The following is a 23,780-nucleotide window of genomic DNA, read 5'->3' as shown; positions in this document are numbered from 1 at the left end:
GCAGGAGCTGTTTGTGCCCCCCATCCCTCCTGTCCTTCTCCCCAGCAGCCTGTGCCTGTTGTCCCCGGCAGAATCCCTGTCCCTGTGCACTCTGCCAGGAGCAGCTGCACACAGGCTCACATCTCCCCTTGCCCTCACCAGGGGGTTTCTCTCATCCCCGAACACGCCGATGAGAACGTCGGTGCGATGAGTGCCCAGGGCCTGCACTGCCACCACAACTGGGATCTCTGCTGTGCTCTGGGGCTGCACAATCCCACAGGGCTTGGGGCTGGAGTAGAGCACAGCAGAGTCCTCCTTGCGTTTCTGGAAGGGACACAATGAAATGCAGCTTCAGAGGGACCTCTCAAGAAACTTTAGGCTCCTTAACATCCACCACAACAGCAACTTACACACACCTTTAAAACTCCCCAGGACAAAGGTCAAAGGCACAAACAAGATGCAGGAATTGTAGGTTTAGCATTCCCAGGGGATCCTGCAAGGAGGCTGCCAGCACAGACACTGGTGTCTGTGGGTGCAGCAGCTTTTCACAACCCTCTAAGATCTCCCACAGGAAAACACCCTGAGGACTAGAACGTCAGCTGTTTCCTCAGGAGCTTCAACTGCCTCCTAAAGTTTACAGTTGGGCAGGATCCTGTTCTCAGCAGATCTTTAAGACTAAATAGAAACCAGCAAGGTCTTATCCAAACCCTTTTTTCCCCTAATAGTCTCCTCAGGAGTATTTGACAGGAGGAGGTGGATGTGATGCCAAACCTGGGGAATAAGCCCGTAGCAGCCAGGAAGGTGGCTGGGATTCCTAATGAGGATCTTCCTCTCATAAGGCACCTTCAGGTGGCACTCATCACACAGCAGCACCGGGGAGGACACTTGGAGCTCAGGAACGAGACATCTGGGCAAAGAGATGACCCCAGGACAATCAGAGATACTGAGAGAATGGAGAATGCCTACCCCCAATGATTGTGAAATGGAGCAGAACACATTGGTCACTGTCAAATGCACATTGAAGAGCCCTACAGGGATAAATTGCCTTCTACCTTTTCCCACTCCAACATGTCTTGTCAAGGAGGGGCAAACCCTGAGAGGCAGCACCCATAGGCTGCCAAGTGCCCCAGGCAGAGCACTTTGCCCCACAGCTGCCTCAGCCCCTCCTTTGCCCAAGAAGGCTTGCAAGGACTCCTGGAACAGTCCCAGTGACCCACGAGCTCTGGGGCAGCCTTCCCAACAAGGATCAGTGCTCCCTAAGGCTCAAGGAACACACAGCTCCCGTGTCTCAGTCAAAATGACTCCCTTCTCTGCCATGGTGCTGTTGCCCTGCCTGAGAACTCAGCTCTTTGCCCCAGCCCTGGAGGGCACGAGACAGCAGCTGCCCCACAAGAGGGGCTGATCAGCCCCTGCCAGGCCCTGCAGCTCCCTGGCTCCTTCACTGCACAGCTCCAGGCACTGCCTGGCCCCAGCTCCACCTGCTGTACACAATGGCAGCCCAGGCACTGCCTGGATGGCTCTGCCTGGCACAGGGAACAGCACCAGGGAGCTGCATCCCTCTGGGCATCACACTGACACCCACAGCAGCACAGCACCATGGAATTCTGCTGCAGCAACAACCACTTTTGCTCTCAACTCTGACAACATTAAAGCTCAAAATGGGAAGCACAGGGAAAGACAAAAACTGGAGCTGACCTGCCACATCAAGGGCTGCTTTCCCCTTGTCAGACCTTGCCCTCCCAACTCTTGCTGGGAGCCACTTCCCCCCTGCCATGTGCCCTCATGGACAGAGCCAGAGCCTGACTCTCAGCAGTTGCGTGGTGTGGCCCAAACCAGTGCACGGTGCTCACAGCCAGCACAACTCCACCCCTTGCAGCCAGAAGGAGAGGAGGCCCTCGGGAAATTTGTTCCACCTCAAGCACCAAAAACAAGGCCAATCAATGATATCTTTCCTGGTGCCTTTAGAAGAGGGCCCAGGACCATGCTGGGCTGTGAGCAAACGTGCTTTTCACCACGGGCTGCTGCCCAAGCACTGCTGTTCTTGTGTCCAGCTGGCACAACATGAGGGCATTCAGCAGCACTTCTCCTTGGCAGCTGCAGCCAGCACAGCCTGGGCAAGGCAGTGCCTGGGGGAGGCCAGGCAAGGGCTGCTACCTGGCTGTGATGATCAGGGCTGCCACTCCCTTGCCAATACCCTCCAGGTCCACCAGCAATCTCCGGTAGAACTCCATCACCGTGTTGGAGCACAGGGTCACCTGGTGGAAGAGAAGAACAGTCAATTCTTCCTTACAAAAGCTCATTACCCACGGGTGATATCCTCCAGTTCCTGAGGGAGGATTTGCCCTTAATTCTTCTGCTGCTCCATGTGTAGAGCACAGTCTCGGAGTAACAAAATCCTTCTGGCAATACCAGATTTGTTAAACACACCTTGCTATCAGGGCACAGGTCAGCTACATTAAAACATTAGACTACAGCTCCATGCACCACTGCATTCAAATTAAGGGGCCAATTTCTCATCTGACTACAAAGACATCCATGCAGAGGAAATCTGACTTGACCACAATGAGTTCAGCTTTACAGCAGGAGGCTGAGGGCAAAGTGTGGCCCAGCAGGTGCTGGGCAGTTCATGGCTGCCCTGGGAGCCTGAGCCCGGGCTGGCTCTGAGAACTCCAGCCCCACACCAGGAGTGGGGAACTGCCCCAGGGTGGGCATTGACCACAGGCAGAACCCTCAGAACTGCCCCAGGGTGGGCATTGACCACAGGCAGAACCCTCAGCACTGCCCCAGGGTGGGCACTGACCAGAGGCAGAACCCTCAGCACTGCCCCAGGGTGGGCACTGACCAGAGGCAGAACCCTCAGAACCAGAACTGCCCCAGGGTGGGCATTGACCAGAGGCAGAACCCTCAGAACTGTCCCAGGGTGGGCACTGACCACAGGCAGAACCCTCAGAACTGCCCCAGGATGGGCACTGACCACAGGCAGAACCCTCAGAGCCTCTTGCTCTACACTGCAAGAGACAAGCCACCACAGGGACCAGGCAGAGAAGAAAGGAGAAGGATCTCTGCCTTGAAGTTCCACAAGAAAGGGTTTATTCCAAGCAAAAGGATCAGAGCCAAAAGAGCCCTGCACACTCCTGTGCAAGGGCTTTTGTACAGACACAAAGCAGGGGGTGGATACAAACAGCAAACCAAAAGGGAATCCTCAGGGGAGCACTGAGGGGATTACATCAAGTGTCTGGAGCCACTTTGGGTAAGAGGGTGGGGAGGATGGCTCACATGGGCCAATGGGGCCTCCAGGAATATGGGAATTCCAAAGGGGTGTTCAGACAGGGATTGGCTCCAGGTTAAATTGGCAAAAAAGGTTGGGGAACAAAAGGGGCTGGGTTTGACAGCAGGGAAAGAGCTGGAACAAGGGGCAGGGAATGGCATGAGGGACAGCTTTGAGGGAGGGTAAAACCCAAGGGTAAACCAACTCAGGGAGAACATGGGGTATCACAGAACAAACCACTTAAAAAGGAATCAATACAATAAATTTGAACCGCTACACATGGCTGCAGATGTTTTGTCTCCACTGGAGCTTCCTGCAGTGAACACAAATCATTCTGCTCCCCAGGAGGGGGGAAATGAGACCAAGAAGAAAAGCTCAGTGCGTGATACAATGACATCTTTCTAACAGCCACCTTCTGCCCTCATCCTTGCTCTGCCCCAATGCAATCAAATCAATCGCTCTCAAAAACACAAGAATGGCTTCAGGCCTTGACCATAAGGTCTGTGAGCTCAGCATATGATTTTGGAAAGCAAACAGTGCTCCTTGAGGAACATCCCGAGTAAGCCAGCTAGCAGAGGCCTCCCAGCAGTGCAGACCTCTCAGTGCCAGGATGCTCCAAGCTGGCACCAGAGCTAAAGCCCTCCCACCCTGCAGTGCAGCTCCAGCCCTGGTGCTGCAGTGGCTGTGGCCGGGCCCTTGCCGTACCTCGATGTCCTGGTGTCCCTGGGGGAGGATGGTGCCTTGGCTGGGATTGATGGTGAACTCCCTGGGCTCCACATAGAAATGGATTCCCTTGCTCCAGGCCGGGTCGGTTTCCCTGCGGATCTGATCCATGCTGTCCACAGCCGGCTGCGTGCCATCATCCGACATGCGGAGCTGGAACGTCAGGGGCACCGCGGAGCTGTTGGTGAGGCGGCAGCGCTGCGTGTAGGGAAAGCCTGGGCAAGGACACAAATATCCATTCAGGCACCCAGCCGGGCATGATCCTGGGGGCAAGATCCTAGCAGGATCAAAGTGAGATTGGAGTTGAGCTCTTTATTATCTGAACTGCAGCTCACCCAGAAGCTGCGTGAGGAATTAATCGTCACTTAGTTCCCTTTGACACAGATTCCAGACTGCAGCCTTGAAAATGCCCACTCCTAACCCTGCTGAACGCTGCTAGATTCTCTATTCGTGATGGGGACGAGCTTCCTCACCTGCCCCAAACCAGCATCAGTTCTCTCTGAGTGATGTGTGTGCACCCAGACCCAGCATTTACTCTGAGAATTCAAGCTGTCCAATTCCCTGCTCAGCCTGCCAACACTCCCACCTTTTTCAAGACATATAAAGAGTGAGCTGTCTGTAAGAAGAAGCTACAGCAAAACAAAGTGAGGATGGAATCAGGAACTAGAACGTGAGGCAAAGCACCCTAATGCAGCTTCTGTCTGCAGGATCCTTAAGGCATCTCTTGCTTTGGGCCAAACAGCTGAGCACGTGACAGCTCAGAGCCCCCTCAACTGGGGCACAGCCAAGCCTTGCTTTGAGATTAGCAATTAGGAACCAGGTCCTAATTCACCCAACAAACAGGGACATCACAGCCATGCTGCTCACTGAGAGTGCTGCCTGCAAGGGTTTACCCCACTTTGGCTCTGAGATTTGCTTTCCATCCTGCAAAGCCACAGATACAGCCACTCATGGTGGGGATGTCCTGCAGAGCGCACAGAGCAGCCACAGCCTGCTCTGCACTGCACATCTGGCTGGGCTGGCCAGCTCTGTGGGGAGGAGACTTCTCCCCAGGCCTGCTCACCAAGAGTCACTGGGACACAGATGGGGAGAAAAAACAACTGCAGCTGCAGCCCAGAGCTCCTCTGTGCCCATCCAAGTGACCACTGCCAGCTCCAGCAGGGACTCCAGCAGGGAGGCAAGAGAGGCACAAAAAGGACAAACCCAGATGTCAAAACCTCCAATGAGACTGAGGCCAGCACATGCAGACAACAGTCAACAGGTACAAAGAAGCAAAGATACAACAGCTGCCTTCAGCCTAAGAGCCCTTAGGAATGAAATTGGATTCAGCAGGATCAATCTCCTGCTTCAGAACCATATTTCCATCTCTTGCCTTTCTTGTTTCATTACTTCCAAAGTCAACTTGACAAGCGCCTCCGTGGTGATGCAGGCTGGGGAAGAAGCAGCTCAAAAAAGGCAATGAATTTCCTTCAGAAGTTCATGAACTTCATAGTTCTGGGTTTAGGCTTGGCCGTGAATGTTGCCCTTGGTCTGGGAAGGGGGATAGGGGTTCTGGGGGGTTCTGGGGGGTTTTGGCCCTGGGCTGGGCTTTTCCCTTGGGGGTTTTTGGGAGTTGTGGCGTGATGCCGTGGGCGGCTGTGCAGTGGGAGCTGAGGCTGGGCAGGGAGCGGAGCTTCCCTTCCTCCCGCTCGGGGATCACAGCTCGGCCGCTGCAGCTGCGGGAGGTTTGTGCTCGGCCGGGGCTGCCCTGGCTGCAGCTCAGCGCTGGCACCGACCCTGCCTGCCTGCCCCGCTGCTGCTGCTGCTGCTGCTGGGCACTGCCCACACTCCCCTGCCCTCTGGGGCTCTGCAAAATAAGCATTTCCACCTTCCCTTCCCTTCCTGCACCGGCTGGGGGGGATCACTGCCCTGCCAGAGCCCACAGCTCCTCCTGCTGTGACAAGAACTCCACCAAAGGGGAAAAACAGGACTTGGCATCTGGCAAATGTCTGTTCTTGCCTTCTTGTCTGTGCTCTCCTGAGACAGTCTAGCAAAGAACTGTTATTTCTTTTCCCACAGTTTTTCCTGGGACCCCTGTCATTTCAAAGGGATAAGCATTTGGAGGGAGGGGCTCATCTTTCCATTGCAGCAAGATTCCCACCTTCCTTGGCAGACATCTGTCTTTTAAAGCAGCACAGAGACACCAGAAAATACTGCCTTTCTATTCCTTGCTTCCATTGGATCTCACAATGGCAAAATGCCCCCTGAGGCAGCAGCAGCCCTGCAGTTCACAGCCTGAAGAGGCTGCTGGGGCAGGGCAGGAGTGAGGGATGCTTTTGTGTTGGAAGGCACAGATCCCTGAGGCTGTGTCCCAGCCCAGGGAACACTCACCAAAGGAGATGTCCCCGAAGTCGAGCTCAGCGAGGTCGAACTGTAAACTCGGTGCAGTAACGCTGCCCCTGCAGGCCGAGGACAGAGCAGGCAATGGCTCAGTTAAAGGCATTGCAAAGGTCCGGCTGTTGTGGCTCGGGGGCACAAAACCTGGGCTCAGGGCACCCTGGGTTTCCAACCAACACAGCCCCGTGTGCTCAGCACAGGGCCCTGGGCACAGGAGGCAGCTCAAGCCAAGGGGCAGCAGCCAACAGCCCCTGATGGGCTCTGGGCGCAGGGCAGGCAGGAGAAGCCCCTGGGTTGCTGGGGATCCCATGAAGGACCCTGAACACACACCCAGACATGGCTCCATGCCTCAGTTTCCCCATCTGCAATGGCATGGACATCAAGGTGTCCCCACAAACTTCTGTAAGCAGCCCTTCCAGCCACAGCTTCCCTGCTTTGCTCCTTCTGAGCAGCAACTGCTGTTCCCATGGAGGAGCTTTGTCAAGAGAGTTTGACCCACAAAATCATTACAGACACTTTTCTGAGACACGAATCCAGGGCATTCCCAAACATCCTCTGAAAAGAGCAGCAACAGTTCTACCCAGGGCACAGATGAATCCTAAAGGAAAGGACCAGTTTGTCAGCAGTGCACCAGCTGGCACAGCCAAGAGCAAGAGTTTCAACAACCAAACTTGGCTGTCCTGAATCTAGCACAGCACCTCACCTGTCCTTCAACTCAGCAGACACACTCCAAAAGCCACCAACATCCACTGAAATCAGCACTTGAAGCTGCACAACACTCACCAGTTGATTTCATGGTTGATGCCAATCAGTGCCCACTCTGCCTTTTGGTTGAAAATCAAGAACCAGTGAACTGTGTCCTCTATTGTACTCACAGGACTGACCCTGGCTCTGCTCTGCACATCTCAACAAGAGACATCTGCCCTTGCTCAAGGAGAAAGCTGCTGATGCAGAAACAGCCCATGGCCACTTTGGGGGAGGGACAGAGGAGAATCAATTATTTGATGGTGAAAGGTTCCCTCTTGATTTCCAAATGAAAAAAGCAGCACTTTTTCTCCAAAAACAAAGGCAGCATCATTGTTTCTCCACTATGGGCGCACCTGCTCACCACTTTTCTCTTGCTAAGGAATAACTTCCTTGTTCTTCTTTACCCATCTCCCTTATCTCATTGGCATCATCCAGTGTAGATTGCTTTCATTTCTTCACTGCTGTGAGCCAGTGCCTCCCAGCATCAGCAGCCCAGCTCCAAAGCTGCAGAGCAGCCAGCACCAGCTCTCCTGCTTCCACTCCATTATCCTGCAGCACATGGCTCAGGCTGGCAGGGACAAGGCCTCACGCTGCTGTGGTGCTGAGCACTGAGCTCTGCCTCCCCTATGATCAGCCCTTCTCCCTTTGGCTGGGCTAGGATTGTCTCCTGCCATGGCATTAGCCCACGGGATGGTGCCCCAGTCCTTGGCACAGCTCCTGCTGCACAGTTCCTGACTCCCACATCAGCCCTTTGCTGGCTGTGCAAAGGAGGCACCAGAGCCCTCTGTGCACAGGAGCTGGGGGCACAGCTTGTGCCCCACAGCATGGCCATGAGAGGTGAGCTGAGGCTGCTGCTGCCCATCTGGCATGGATTATTCACACAAGGTTTTACAAACACTGCTGCTGCTGCAGAATCAGCCAGGCTGGTCCATCTGCAAAGCCCTGGGGGCCTTGCTGGGTGTTCAGGTGGGACATCCCAGAGCAGCTGCTGCCCAAAGCTGATCCATCCCACTGCCTGCCATGGCCCAAGGCACAGGGAGATCCCTGCAGGGAGGAGTCATTCCAGCTCCCGGCTACCACACAGGGCAGGAGGCAGCCTCACACTAAAGCAATGCCAGCAGCAGAGCAGAGATTCACACCTCAGGAAACACCTTTTTCCTCTGCTCCACCGCAAAAGGAGGTAGGTGGGGGATGTCCCAGAGACAGCTACAGATGTGCCCACCCAGCTCCCAGGGTCCTTACTTGATGGTCAGGATGGCAGGCGCAGGAGATCCAGCCACACTGAACTGGAACTCCTCCTCAAAGCTCCCCAGCACAGTGGCACTGAAGGAGATCTGCACACTCTGGCTCCCACCTGCTGCAATGATGCCCTCCTCGGGGGCAAACTTGAAACACAAGCCCACGTTGGTGGCTGAAGGGAGACAGGTGAAGGAAGCATCAATAGCTCCTTGGTTCATCAGTTTCACCTGCAGCAGCAAGAAAGCAAAATGGAAATACATGAGGAATCTTGCTTCTTGTGAGTTACTGTCTAATGATGCAATGAACACCCAGAAAAGGCAGAAGATGCATTGTGCTGCTGAATGGCAGAAGTCCAAAGATACAACAGGACAAGTTCTGCCTTTGGGTTTTCATGCAGAGCAGTGGCAACTCCACAGAACTGCAGTCACCCTGGCTTATCCCATGGACACAGAGCAGTGCCCCTCTGCTCAGCAGCACCAAGCGCATTGAGAGCTGGCCCTGAGAGCAACGTGGGCTGATTGCGGCTGCCTAGGGAATCACCCCGGAGCTGCTGCTGCCCCAGTGAGCACAGCTCCAACAGCACCATCTGCTCATTCACCTTTTCCCAGACCATGAAAACAATACATTGAGAATGAGGCATCAGCATCAAAACGTACAGACAGCACCATCTTTTGGTGAGAAAACTAAGCATGTCTTTCCCTTCCACTGCTTCTGCAGAGCCCAGTGCAAAGGTGCCTTGTGTCTGGCACTGCCACAAAAGCCTCTGAACATGCAGCTTTTTGACCCAGGCTTGGTTTCATGTGCCAAGGGGTGTTTTTGCAGGAAGTCTCCCAGCTGATCCCTAAGGAAGGCTGCCCAAAAGCAGGGACTGGGGCTTCAGGAACAACAGACACACCTTGGTGACCCCCCAGATTTCAGCAGTCCATCAAATATTCCCTGCTCACAGCTGCCCAGGTTGGCAGCAAGTCCACAGCTGCACCAGGCTTGCTGCTGCCTCAGGAGCCATCAGGATCCATCCCAAGCCCTGCTGCTCACCTCATATACATGGGGGGTGTTGACAAAAACGTTCCCAATGTTCAGAGTCTGAGAGCTGAGTTCAACCAAGGGTCCTTGGCCTTCCCCTCTGAGCTGCAGGGGCAGCCTGCTCTCACGGCCTGGGGAGAGATGTCCATTGCAGTACAATCATTCCCTCTGCTCCACTGCATTTTCCAGGCTGCCTCAGTGCTAGTCCCCGACTCTGAGCTGGACGCAACCAGCTCCTGATGCTGCAGGAGAAGATATGGACCCTTCTCTTCCCTCAGGACATATCCCCTGAGGCTGACTTGCAATTTCTAACCCATTCCCTGGGCTGCTTTCCAATTTGAGCCACCAGTTTGATGAGTTTAAAACCTCTGGTGCCTGTAGTGACAGGTCAAAGAGTAATGGGTAGAAATTGAAAGAAAGGAGATTTCGGTGAGATATTAGGGAAGAAATTTTTCCTGTGAGGGTGGTGAGGCACTGGAGCAGGTTCCCCAGGGATGTTGTGGAGCTTCCAGCCCTGCAAGTGTTCTAAGCCAGGCTGGATGGGGCTTGGAGCTCCCTGCTCTAGGGGGAGGTGTCCCTGCCCATGGCAGGGGCCTTGGGACTAGATGATCTTTAAGGTCCATTCCATCCTTACCATACTGTTATTCTGTGGTTTCCTTCCCATGCACCTAGAGGAGCTTTGAAATACATTCAGTGCAGGCACAAAGCTCCTGCCAAACAGAGTTTGGCAATTCCCAAACTCCCTGGCCCAGGAGCACAGGACTTTGTTGCCCAAGTGCTCCCCTTGTGACACTCAGCACTGTTCTATTTCCACAGGCTGAGAGCTGCAAGGTGACAACTGGCACACAGGGAGAGCAGCAGCTGCTGGCCAAGGCTGCTCTCTCTACCAACAGCCCGGGCTCAGGGGGGCTCATCCCCCTCTGCTCTGCTGCTGTCTGGGCACTGGGAGGTGGTCCAGGCTCAGGGAGCCCATTTCTAACTCAGCTCCTACCACCTGATGGTGGATCCATGGCAAATGGAGCCATCCTGGAGGCCAGGGGCCTGCAGGGGCTGAGTGCTTGTTCACTGAAGTGTTCTGCTCTGGAGCTCTCTGGCCTTTGAGGGAATGCTGGCAAAGCCATGGCATGAAAACCTCTCCCTGCACTGCCTGGGCTGTTCTGGGATCAGTCAGGCACACACAGCATTCTGAGCCCTGGCCTGGCACGGGAGACTCCCTGGCAGCTGCAGGGCCAGGGGGGATGTGCCAGCACTGCCCTGCTGACCAGGGACCCTTCCCAGCACTTCCACGGGAGCCCAGTGGGCTCAGGCTGGCACCATGGCTTCACTGAGGGAGAGAGAGGCAGAGCAAAGGAGCTGCACCTGAGATGCTGCAGTAAGCCACACTTCCATACTCCAGTGCTTCCAGGGGTTTGAAGGTCACCTTGATTTCAGCCGAACAATTCGGCCCGATTTCTCCCTCCTACAGCAGAAAGAGACACCAAAACATTGCTTTGCAAACTTCACATTGCTTGTTTTCAACACCCTCCTGTAAGCCTTTGTGTAGAGCATCAGTGATGAGTGAACAACACAAGGAGCCAAGGAAACACTCCAAACCCAGCCCAACACAGCTCTCAATGCTCAGCTGATCAGCTCCCACTCTCCACAATATTCCTGCTGCTCTGACACAAGCTCTTGGACACATCATGCTGCTGTCAGCTACAGTGGGATGCAACTGCCACTCTGCCCTGCTGGCTCTTGGCCTTAGATGGGCCATAGCTGTAACCAAGAAGAGAACATGATCCCCTTCCTTGGAAATAAAAATATTAGTTTAACCTGTACTGAAAGAAAGCAGAGGCTGGCATTATTCTAGGGTTTACTCCAAGATGAGAAGGGATGTTGCACTGTGCACACACCAGGCATTCATCATCTCTCACAATGCCAGTACTCAGAATCAAGGCTCTGGTTGATGGGAGCACGTGGCAGTTTGCTTGCATCACCAGAAAAGGAAAAGGTTTTCTGTTCCTGTGTGCAGGACAACTCCAAAGGCCCATTTCAACCTTCCACCCTTGTGTCCAGGCTCACAGATGACGCTGGAAGGGACACTCAGAAATAGTGCAAGGCATGGTTACAGGAAGGGATTGGCATTTCTGTCATTAACCTTGGGCTGAATTTGGCCTTCTTTTGCCAGGGAGCAATTGCAAGCTTCAGGTCACTGTGTGAGCTGGCAGTGCTCCAACAGCCTCTGCTGAGCCCCATGTGTGGGGGGAGCCCCTGCCTACAAGAACTGCTCCCAGGGACACTGACAGGACACGCAGGCAGTGCCTTGAGCTTGAGCCTGGCAGCAGAGCTGGGCTTTGTCAGGCTCCCAGCCCTGCCTGGAGCCTGCAGGGCACAAATGCTTTCAGCAGCGAGCCCTGCAGCCTCACCAGAAACTCCATGTCCTCCCTGCCAGCACATGGAGCCAGCTGAGGATCTCCCAGTGACTGCAGCCAGGGAAGGGGTGGGTGTAGGGAGTAGGGTGGGTGGGAGGAGAAGGAGGAGGAGGAAGAGAAGGAGGAAGAGAATGTTCTCAGCTATCACTTACCATTGGCTCAATGAAAAAAATGTCATCAGAGAACAGCATGGGGTCGTCTTGCACCTTTGCCATCTTCTCCTGGACCATGCTGCTCAGGAGGGCACTGTGATGTCCCTTCACCTTCTCTGTTTGTTTCTCCTCTGGGAAGTTTTCCTGGGACAGCTCTTTGGGCAGCCACAGCAAACACTGCCTGCAGCCCCAGGGAGAGACAAGGCCAGCAGATGGTTTCATGAGCCACAGGTTTGCAGAGAGAAGTGTGAGCGCAGGAGAGCAAAGCACTTGAGGAGGAGCAGCAGCAGCTCGCCAGCAAAGGCTGAGCCCAAGCCACGAGGGTCCCACAAGGATCAGAGGACAACTTGCTGTTCCCTGGCCCAGCAGGGAGTTTCACTCCACACTTGCAAGCTCAGCAGAGGTTTCCAAAGCCAGCATCCCTCCAGAGAACCTCCTGCCTCAAAGCCTCTGCCACAGCTGAGGGAGAATCAACCAGCCATTTCAAGTGGCTTTTCCTCCCACTGAGCTGCTCAGGGGGGCACAGAAAGATCACAGAGCACCCACTGCAGCATTTCCCTGGCAAGGGGAGACAAAGCTGGCTTGCAGCTACATGTTAGCAGCATCACACTTTGTTCCTTCCATTTTGGACCTCCCTCGTTCCCTCCACTGCCTTTCACAAGAGCATCCCAGAGCACTTCCACAGGAAATTGATGAATTCAGGCACCAAATCCCTTCAGGGACATTCAAGTTTTTATATGCAATATGCATGAAAACAGAGGCTCTGAGAGGGGAAGGAACTTTGTTGTGCAGGAGGGAGACAGCAAACTCCTGGAGAGACCTTTTCATGAGCCAGAGCTTTCTGGATCTCATCCCAGTGCATGGCAGTAGAATGTCCTGAGAGGGAAAGGATCCTGCACTATCTTCTCTCACAAAAAGTCCTCTCTGCTCTGAGAGCTCAAAACCTCTCTGACAGCAGCACAGGGACACACAACCAGCCCGCATGGGCAAGGAGCTGTTGAAGGAACTAAAGGGAATAAAGAGGGTGTATCACCTTTGGAAAGAGGGACTGGCAACTCAGGAAATGTTTAAGGATGTTGCCAGGTCATGTAGAAAGAAGATTAGAGAGACAAGAGCCCAATTAGGACCTGAGGAAATCCAGTCACCACAATCAACCTTTCCTTCCCAAAATGCCATCCCTGGTTCGAGTATAAATGACCTGGAATGCTGAGTGCTGAGCTCCTGAAGCCCAGGGACACAAACCCCAGTGCCAGGCATGGTTTACTTGGCCTAACCATTTAAAAGCACCAACATCCCCTGAGGCCGCATGTTAGCTCAGACATGGGCCTGTATCTCACTGAAATGCATCTTTCAAACCAACCTCCTCTTCTCTTCATTCTCTTCTTCCTCAGTTGCAAAAGCCTTCCACTGGAAGTGGGCTGTGATGTTACTCCTGTTTTCAATGAACAGGGTTCTGTGGCTTGACATGGTGGTGAAAGTCTTGTCAAGCTCCACGGAATTTGTGCTCAGCCCAACGTTGACGTCTACAGCTTCTCCCTGGAGCTTTGTGTGGATTCTTTCTCCACCTGGAACAAAGCAAAGGGGAGTCTTTGCTCAGCTCACTGGCTGATGGAAGCACAAGGAACAGAGCAAAGCACAGGGCACAGATAAAAGTGTCCCAGTTTTGCGCTGAAGGAGCAGTTCTGTGGACCACTCCATTGATCACATCCTTCAGCTCTGTGTGTACAGCGTGAGGATGTCCTGGGCACCTCCTAAAACACCTTATTTCTGAGGGTGTTTGCAGAGATTTGGCCCCAAGGTGACAGGATGGACAGGGAGATTGGTCCATGTGCTCCGGTGACCCACTCAGATCACCGGGATTTCTGCATCCAAGTCCTTCAGGTGACAGGGCTGAGGAGCCCTGCTCAGTCCTGCCTTGCCCAGGCTCTCCCCGGGCATCCCAGGAGACTCCTGTCTCTCCTGATCCCTTGGATCCCTTCTTGCTGACCAGCAAATATGCCTGGGGGCAGGTGGACAGCAAAAGGAGGCCCAGAGGAACAAGTGAAGTGACACCCAGAGCAGGAGGGGACACAGGTTAGGAAACACAACCGGCCTGGCTCTGCAATGTGACAAACCACTACAGAATGAGCATCGTGAAAACCATCTCCCTGTCCAAACCCACAGCCACATCAGTCTTTAAATATTTTATACTGTTCAGATCTGAAAAACCAAGCTGGAGCATTGCAAATAAAATAAGAAAGGGACAAAGGAAAGATTACTGAGTACAGAGCAGTTTCTACATTAAGACTGAATGGGATCCCACAGTCTAGAAATCAAATGGGAGATAGATGTGAGAGGTTTGCAACAGCGTGAACAGCCTGGGAAATGGGGAAAACACGGAAAAAATTGTTTTGATTTGTCACAAAAAAGGAACTTGAGGGCCTGAAAATGTTGTTAGACAGAAACTACATCTATGTGTAAGGGCCACATAGAAAAAGGGTCTGTGGCAAGCCAGTGGAGAAGCAGCATGTGGGACAGAGGTGTGCAAGAAATCCATTGCATTGGAGAGAGTCTGATGGAGACCTCACCTACAGCACTGCCCAGGAATCAAATACAACTACACCCAGGCATAGCCACACCGTAGTGGAGAATCAGAGTTCCTCCTTCCTCCACTCAGCAAGTCCCAGCAAAACAGCAGTCAAAAATCTTTGCCTTTCTCAAGCCCCTAAACACCAAGGAGTTCTCAGTTTGCTTTGGGGTAAGGCTGAACAGGGGAGGCACCTCTGGAGGGAATGCAGGGATGGCACAGAGGGAGCCATGTGCAGAACTGTCCTGTGCCCTGCAGGGCCCAGCACTCACCTGAGCTGCAGCACACGGCCAGGGAGCCGCAATGGGCACCGCTGGCCAGCGGGTGAAATGCCACTGTCACCTGCACGGTGTCACCAGCGCCCAGAGCTCCTGTGGCCGGCACCACGGAGAAAGGACTGCAACACAGAGAGAGGGGTCAGGCCTGGGACACCTGGCCATGAGATTCCTGCTGCACTGCAGCTCCCTGCAGCTCCCTTGGCCAAGCAGGGAGCAATCCAAGCACAGGCAGCACAAGAGACAGAACAGACAGGATCACAAACAGACACTGAGCCACTGCTGACAAGATCCAGACCTCACAAGATCCTGGGGGTAAAATGACCTCAGCTCCCCATACTCTGCATCCAGCTCTCTGCAATGAGGCTCAAGGCTCCCACTGCCAGCAATCCCATCAGAGAATGCTTTGTGAAAAGCACAGAGAGGGTTCAGAGCCATTTGCATGCACAGCTTGACACTGATTGCCTCAGGAATTTCTCTTTTCCTGCTGCTTATAAACCTCATCTCAAGAGATGCAAACGTTAGGGCACTCCCTGTCCCGGGAGATTACAGCCTAGGAATCAGACAGGGAGAAGGAACTTTTCCCTGAAGACCAAGGAATAGTTCCTGTTGAATTGGCAGTGTGCTTCTTTGGTTTATTTTACCTTGAAAACATCGTAATTTAGCCTAAAAAGGGCAACTTTTATAAACATTTCAATGAAAGCTGCTCTAAGAAAAGGAGCAATCAAAACTTTGAAAGAGTGCAAATGCAGATTAGAGCAATACAGTGACATGGAAACCCAAAAGGACGACGCCATTTACAGTCTGAAGAGTCCAATCCCAGCTGAATGAAGCACCATGAGCAGGAGCACACCAAGGAAGCAGAACCGGAGGTTTCTGTGTGTTTACCAGCAATGCATTCTGGGACTCTGGGCTGTCATGCAGGCTGGTAACTGTTTGCTTGGCCCAGCAGAGAAACTCTGTGCAATGTGTTGGAAATAGTGATGCAGATGTGTTGCTGCACTTTGGATTTAACAGGAGCAATCAGGATTTAGTCACCAGGTAAACAGCTCTTGCCTGACAAACACAAGACTCTGTGCTTTGATGCTCAGGGACAGCTCAGGGAAAATGTGCTTCTGCCCAGCAGCTGCTGGGCTTTGTGCCCTTCTACAGCCCCAGTGAGGAAACAAAACTTCCTGGCCTTGGTGCTTTGTTGCTGGTCAATCTGTCACTTCAAATGTGTTCTGGGGACTTTGCTAATGAATGCATCACACACAAAAACAAAGAGAACATCTGGCAAGCTGAACTTTGTTCATGTCAGTAGTAACAGCTGATGAACTTGGTTCAGGTTCTGCTCATTCAGGACCTCTTGCTGTAATTATGGGCTGACCTGTTCCCATTGCCACTGGTGAGAACATCACTGCTGGCTGATGGAGAAGCCTTGGGCCAGCAATGTTCGTGTGCTGGATGTGAGACTTTGGAGGGAGGGGAGGAAGGACAAGGCCCCAGCAGGCCCAGAGCCAGATCAGTGCTCGTGCTCCTGCATCTGCCCCGGGGCTGATGCCAGCACTGCTGCAGCTCTGCTGGGGCTGGGGGGATCAGGGCCTGCTGGGGGCAAGGCACAGCATTCTGTTCTTAGGCTTTGGCCAGAAATTTCACCGCAATAGAGAAGCTGCCAGTTAGGGGAATCCCTGGCCAGGCTTCAGCACTACCTTCCATTCCATTCCCTTCCCACTCCTGCCCCATGTTACATGCTCCTGCCTTCAGGTGGCACGATGGGAATAACATTCCACGGATGACTTCAGGCCTTGCCGGAGAAAGAAGGTGTCCTCTTCTTTTCAAATTACTAAGAGAAGAGTATCTAGCCAAGTTCAGGACTCAGCTGTCAGAACTGAAAAACTGAGTGCAAATCAGCCCCCGCATCTCCTCCATCCCTGGGCTGTACCCACCAGACTCCTCTGTTCCTGCTGGAGCAGTCATCTCACACACACACCTGGCTCCCCAAGACCCAAAGACACAAGCTCCACAGCTAAACTTAACTCCTCTGAATTTCAGCCAACACCACTAAACTGTTCCCTGAGCCCACAGCTAGAAGAGCTGTCAAGGAGACATCCCTGACACTGACATAACCAAAGGAAAATTACTCCTAAGAGATAGGCCTGGAAAGCTAAATTTTGGGCTTTTCTCTGTTAATTGTGAGCTGCTCCTTAAGACACTTCTCATCCTGTTAGATCCATCCTCTCAATGAATCACTACTGCACCTGACAGGCAGAAAAGATAAGGTATGGAGGCGGTTTTAAAAGGTTGTTTTCTTCTGCTTTTATAACTAGGTCCATTGACATGTTTGTTTCCTTGTATGGCATCTAAAGACAGGTCCATGTCTCCCAATGGCACCTTGCAACCCCCAGACACTGCTATTGCTTTGAGCAGTGTGTTTGCTCAGATGATTTCCACAGGTCCCCTCCAGGACCACTGCAAAGACACATGCCTGTGGCCTCCCAGAGAATGGCTTGGCTGACAGTGCTGAGGAAGCATTTCAGAAGCTGCTTGTGCTCAGCAGGGTGCAAGCCAGCTCCCAACATGTTCCAGTGCCCTCCAGGAAATCTGGGACAGAGAAAGCTGCAAGGCCACTGAAAGCAAGAGCAGATGCCTTCCATCCTGCTCACTCCCAGCCAGGCTGCAGGGCAGCAGATCCGATGCTTGGTTCCTTCTGTAGCTCTTTCCCAACTCCGCTCTCACCCAAAGGTGTTGGCACAGGGACAGATGAGCTGCCTCACCTCTGGGTGCTCAGCTGGTACCGAGCTGCCCGGGCACCGACATTGCGCACCAGCAGAGTCTGCTGGGTGCTGACCTTGCCTGGACACTTGGAGAAGTCCAGCTGGGCAGGGAAGTCCAGCACAGCTCGGGCACCAATGGCCCGAATTGGCACCACGATCCTTTCCCTGGCAGTGAGGCACACCAGCTCGTGGCAATAATCCTGCAGGAAAAGAAACTGGCTCAGCACAGGACATTTAGTGCCATCCCCATGACAGAAGAAAAACCATTTCCTATACCCCTTCAAGGGCATCAATTTACCTATTGCACCCTCAAATGAACACTAAGTTCTACTGCTATGTCACATTTTAAAGGCACCAGTGCACTTTGCAAAATCTGTCTCAGTGGCATTAAGCTCTTGTGTCACTTGGGTCATACAGATAACAGCCCTAGGCCACCACCATTTCTACTCTAAACTTTAATGATGTTAAAGAATTCCTAAGCCTCTTCTAAGGAACATGGAGCTGGGGAACACAGGACATTGCTCTTTAGGATTCTGTATTCCCACTGTCTGAGAATAGGACAAAGTGTTCAACTGACTCTAAGCAGCAAAAGGAAGAGGAGAAAACAGCTGCACCCAAAGACATCCTGCACCTCTGGCCTGGTGCAGAAACATCAGTTGGCTCACAACTCCCCTCTAACTTTGCCTGTCCAACCAAGTCAGGAGAAGAACAGTGCTAAGAGGTAGCAGGATGCTGTTGGAAAGGGCCTCTCTTTGTTTCCCTGCAAGGCTTCCTCCCTTCCATGCCATGCCCTCAACCCTTCTGTATGAATAAGCCTCCAGATCAGAACATGAACCCTCCAGATCCCAGCACTGAGATCAGACTTGCCAGGGCCTCAGCACTGCTGTTCAAACCTCCCCACAAAAGCACCTTTGGCACGGAATGGGTGCCAGCTGACAGAGCAAGCACAGGGACAGGAATGAAGACAGAGCCCCAGCAGTGTCACTGCCATGGGCTCTGGGCTCACAGCTCTGCCTGCAGCTTGTACCTGCCCTGCACCAGCTCCTTCAGGCAGGTGTCCAAGTGCCCTGCAGCTCAGCAACCTCCTGCTGACCAAGGGCACCCAGAGCCCAGTGTGCCTGTGCCAGGCCGGGCTCACGGGCACAGCACATCCTCTGCCCTGGCCCTGCAGCTGTGCCATGCTCACTTGTGCTCTGGGACAGCACAGCTGCAAGGCTGCACAACACAGGAGGTGAAAAAGCACCAGCTTTGCTCCAGCCCAGGGGCAGGCAGGGAAGCTGTTGGCAGTCCAGGAAGGAGGAAAGCTCTCTGACCTCTTTGTTCCTCTGGTGTTTTCCATCAGAATGAAACCCCTTCCCCTGGACCTAGAGATGGCCCAACATCTATCAACAGCCCTCTGTCATTTTCATCCTGTTTCCTGTGCATCTTCCCTTGGCAATGCTCAGCAATGTGCAGGGAGGGGAAGCAGAGCCTGTCAGGCCTGGCTGCAGTGCCTGCCAGCAGTACCAAGGTGTGACTGGCTGCAGGCTGCCTGCCCACGCCTGGAGCCCAGCTCACAGCATGCAATGGACTGGAGCCAGAGTGCAGGGCAAACAATGGCTGTGGAGATCATTGTGTGCTTTGGCTCCTCCAGCCTCACCTTGTTCTTGCTGGGGGTGAAGCGAATGCGCACGGGGGCAGAGGCGCCCGGCGGCACGGCACGGTACGCATCGCTGGAGCTCACCAGCTGGAAGTAAGGTGAGCTCTCCATGGAGACCTTCACCACGTGAACAATCTGCAGCAAAGACATGAAATTATGATTTTGCCACTTGTGGAAACAGGACGAGAGGAGACCTGTCCATGCCCTGCTAACATCCCTCCCTTGCCCCTTTTCCAAAGCACTTTCAGCTGAGCAGGCACAGGCACATCATTCACAAGGCTGAACTTGAATCCCTTCTCTCTGGCTCCAGCATTTTGGCCAGGGGCAGTAGGGCAGCACCTGCTGGGAAGGAAGGGCCGAGCAGGTCAGCACCAGCAGGATGGAGACAGAGCACCTGAACCGAGTCACCTGCCTCTTCAACAAGGCCAAAAAACCTGCTGGCTTCAGCCTGCACACAGCCATGAAGTTGTCATGTTCCAGAAGGGGGAATGTGCTACCTAAAAGCAAACCAGCCCATTACTGTGGGGGAAGGAAGAAATTCCCTTCTGGCAGATCAGGTTTGGGTAGGGACCTTCTGGGGATACAGTCAGGCAGACAGAGCAGCAAGACAGGAGACCAAACACTGTGCTCTTACTGGGAATAAAAGCAAACCTGAAAAGCAAAAGAAGGAATGAACACAGCAAGACAATCCCTAAAACAAGGAAATGGCAAAGAGAATTTAAATGGGCAGTAAAGCAGCAAGGAAGAATCATAAGACCATGAGAGCAACCAGCTTGCCAAAAGTAACAGAAACACAGACAGGCCGTGTCTACTGACCATGGTGCTTCAGAGGCATTTTCTGCCTGGAGAAACAGGACCAGCATTGACTGACAGTGTGGTTCCAGTATGCAAAGCCAATATTGGCACTCCAGGGCTTCCTGCTGCCTGTGCAGGCAAGCTGGGCTGCTGGGCATTCCTGCCTGCAGCCAGCAGGCCAGGTTCTGCCCTCTGGGTACACATGCACAGCACACATGCATTTTCTAGCACACTGATATCATCAACCCCTGAGCACCAAAATGCTCTCCAAAAGTCTAAACCAGATGATTTGGACTCCCTCCTGTCTCCTTCCACCAGCCTACTCTTGGCACAAGCCTCACTTGAGAAAATGTTTCCCTGACTGAAATTCAAATGGTCTCAAGTTTTCCTCTTTACAGTGGAACACAACTGACATTTTTCAACTTTTTCCCTCTCAGCTCTCTTGGTAAACTGCAAAACAATCCCAGTTTCTTCATGTGAAGGTTGAAACCTCCTGGAGCACATGGCTTTGGATGTGCTCTGCTTCTGCAAAGGGAAAGCAGAACACGTGTTGCTTTTGGAAAAGCTGAGCAGAGCTGGATGAAGCTGAGCAGGAGCCTCAAGTGGCACCTAAAGGCCTCTCACTGCTTCTGCTCCATCACTCTGATTGCAGGGCTCTTTCGGGACACGGTTCCTGCAGGGCCAATGCCATTATGAGAAGTGATTCCAGCATAAAGTGCAGAAGGCTGAGCCCCTGAGCTTTGCCTGTGAGCTGCACAAAGGGAGCCAAACTGGCTGAGAGAGGCAAAGATTCCTACAAGGAGCCAAGATTAACCAAGGACACACAGGGTGTGCTATAGACCCAAGGCAAAGCAGGAGAGCAGGTAAGAACTGTACAGCCCTCAACATTCCTGTCAATCCAGAGCTTTCAAGAGAAGGAAACTCCTTTGGCATAGACACCATCAACGCCTGGCCAAAACCAGGGGACAATTCCCAGCACAGGAAGATTTCCACCATCTTGCAGAAGAAGGTGCTGAGACATTTTCTTCTGCATGTGCTGCAGCAGATAACTTGCTTTGCTGTACACTGAGGGAATGACAGCACTCTCCTCTTCCAGCACAGTGTCAAAGCTCTGGGTGCCAGCACTTACCTTGTCCTTATTCATGAGAGACAGCACCATTTCAGAGACCTCCCGAGCGACGAAGTTCTGAAATACCAGCTCTGGTGGGGAAACCCCAAACCAGCTCTGTTTCGGGGCAGCTGACGGCAGCTGGAGAGGAGAGAGAGCAGGGAGAGCTTCAGCTGCTGGGAGGAAGGTTCATGCAGGAGAATCTTCCACTGATCCCCAGTGAAGTACAGACTCTGAGGGAGCACGTCTGCCCAGCCCACACTGGGCAAACAGTGGCTCCCCCACCTCTGCTCTGAGCTGATCCACAGCTGCTGGGCCACACAGAGCAGGCTCAAGCCAAGCTGCTCTTTTGGCATGGATTTCTCCAGGTTTCTTTCTCCAGAATGCCAGGCAGCACTTTCCTAAAACACAGCCCTGTGCCCATGTGGTCACAGAGCTCTGGGGCAGTGACTGAGTACTCATGGAGTAAGTAAAACCCATGGATTTACAGTAGACTCCATGGGAAAGGATTTGGGATGTCTTTTACTCTGAGACAGGGAAACCGAGGCCCACACAACTGCAAATATCTTTTTTGCTCTAGAACTTAGACATCAGTAAGAAGAGAGCAGGACCAGAGGAGGTGTGAGAGATGAGGTGACATTTGGCTGAAGCCAAAAGGTTATGAAGCAAAAGAATGGAATTTGTTGGTTCTCTGTGTTGTTTGTGGTTTGGATTTGTTCAGGCTGGTTTGTTGAGTGTCACAGTGAGAGGGACAGGGTTGAAGACCTGACCAAAAGGAAGGAGGATGAGAAGGGAGGGCACAGAATAGTTGGTGCTCAGTAGAGAATGGAAGCTCCTGAGTACCCATCCAACGGCAAAGGGCACAGGGACCGCCCCAGCCGGGTACAAAGGGGATACAAAGATTGCCATTTTCTCAGAGGGTGTGTGTGTGCTTGGCTCTCAGGGAGGGAGACATCCCCAGCTCAGCTGAATCCTTACTAAGAAACACTTTTCTTTTGCTTTGATGATTTTGTTCCTTTTCATTGTTCTTAAAAGTTAGTGTGTTCCAAAGAGAGGAAAAGGCAAATATAAAAAGACAAATGAGCTGAAAATAAAAAGACAAGTGAGGTGAATGCTGAATGAGGATAAGTTTCAGTTATTTTCTCAGCAACTTGGGTAAAAGAGTCATTACAGCGATCTTATTTCATGCCATTGTAGAGGCATGTCTGGAATGACACGACAGCAAATGCTTCTGGAGCAGAGACATTGCTTGGAGAAAACTCTGCCCTGCTTTGTCTGCCTTCTCCAGCCACACTGCTGTCACTGCAGAGACGCAAGCAGGTCTCCTCTGTGACTTCACAGCTGACACATTCTGCTGAAGGGAGTGGCTGCAGCACACTGTCCCTTAGCTGTGCCCTTCCCTGAGGCGTTCCCAAGGCTCCTCTCCAGGACAATCCTTTACCTGGATTGTGTTTCGTGTCTCTTGCTTCCAATTTCCTGCTCAACAGCCCACCTCAGTCACCTACCCCTTTGGACTGTTCTTTATACCGAGCTACTCCTGCCAGAAAAGCAGCTTTAAACACATCTCTGAGTAGGCACTGATCCAGATAAAGCACATCCATTCCCCTCTGCCCAGGGCCAGTCCCCTGGACATCTGGCAGCCTGCAAAATCCAGCACCCCCTCGGGGTCCAACTCATTGTTCCAGCCCAAAGCAGTAATGCAATTTGTTTTGTTCAATCTGAAGGAATTCCTGCAGACCCTTGGCCTTCAGAGGCCAACGCTGCCACTCTGGAGGGAATCCTGTGGCCCCGAGCATTTGATGTTGACCACACCAAAGCAAGAGGTGGCTCCTTCAGCAGGAGAATGGCAAAGGGCAATTTTGGGCCTCTGTGTCCCCAGCCTTCCTCCCATTGTTTTAGCAATGGCAGCTGCACTCCAGCACACCCCAGCAGCTTCAGCAGAGGGTATTTGTGTTGGCTTAGTGCACATCAGGACTCCCAGTCCACCACTACCAGCACCTTGCAATGACAGCAGGACCTGGACACTGAGGTATTTTGCTGGAGGCAAGCCTGTCACAAACACACACCCTCTTCAAACTTCATGTGAAACAGAAAGGAAAAGAGCAGGAAAAGGCTACCTTTGGGCGAGTCTCACTCCTGTCTAGAAATGGGCCAATTCTGGGCAGAATACTCCCCCCAGTGCTGGCCTCCTTCTTCCTGCTGAGAAACTTCTCCCTCTGGAACTTAGAGGGAAGCAGCTGAAAGGCAAAAGTAAACCAGCTACAGCCTCAGAGTTGTGCTTGTTCAGAAAGGCTTTTCTTGAACAAGTGGCACTGGTGAATAACTTGTGATCACAGCCACTAGGACAGTCCTGGAAGCCCTGGGAATTTCCTGCTGAAATACTTAGCATCAGTGAATTAATAATACAGAGTGGAACACACATACTCCAGCCATATGGCTCTGTCCCATTGGCTTCTCCATGATTGGATGGGACATGGTTGGGGATTTCTGCTCTTTGGGCATTTGTTTCCTCTCACGTTTCATTGGATTGAGGCAGTGACCTTTCCAGAGAATGGGGAGGAGCTCTCAGAAGTGCCTGAACTCCATCCCTGCACAACGCTCAGAACTCACAGCAAGGAGATATCGCTGCTGGATGAGTCCAAGAGATGCAAGAAAGGAACACTGTACCAAGAGTGAGGTGCACAGCAATGTGTCCAGGTTTTAGTTCTCCCTGTTAATTGTTT

General features: G+C 52.8%; 1 protein-coding gene across 1 annotated transcript; it reads right to left on the bottom strand.

Moving 5' to 3' along the window:
* Window positions 1–654: 654 nt before the first annotated feature.
* LOC141727892 (hydrocephalus-inducing protein homolog) lies at window positions 655–21,108 on the bottom strand. The gene is made up of 11 exons (XM_074534180.1): window positions 21,079–21,108; window positions 19,155–19,289; window positions 17,516–17,715; window positions 14,757–14,881; window positions 13,279–13,483; window positions 11,919–12,099; window positions 8,336–8,559; window positions 6,341–6,408; window positions 3,953–4,185; window positions 2,134–2,234; window positions 655–886 (listed from the first exon to the last, which is right to left on the bottom strand). The coding sequence occupies exons 1-11, from the start codon at window positions 21,106–21,108 to the stop codon at window positions 655–657; spliced, it is 1,734 nt and encodes a 577-aa protein (XP_074390281.1).
* Between the last annotated feature and the right edge of the window lie 2,672 nt (window positions 21,109–23,780).

This window comes from Zonotrichia albicollis, unplaced genomic scaffold (genome assembly GCF_047830755.1).
Source record: "Zonotrichia albicollis isolate bZonAlb1 unplaced genomic scaffold, bZonAlb1.hap1 Scaffold_257, whole genome shotgun sequence".
NCBI lineage: Eukaryota > Metazoa > Chordata > Aves > Passeriformes > Passerellidae > Zonotrichia > Zonotrichia albicollis.
This window is presented reverse-complemented; position numbering and strand designations above follow the sequence as displayed.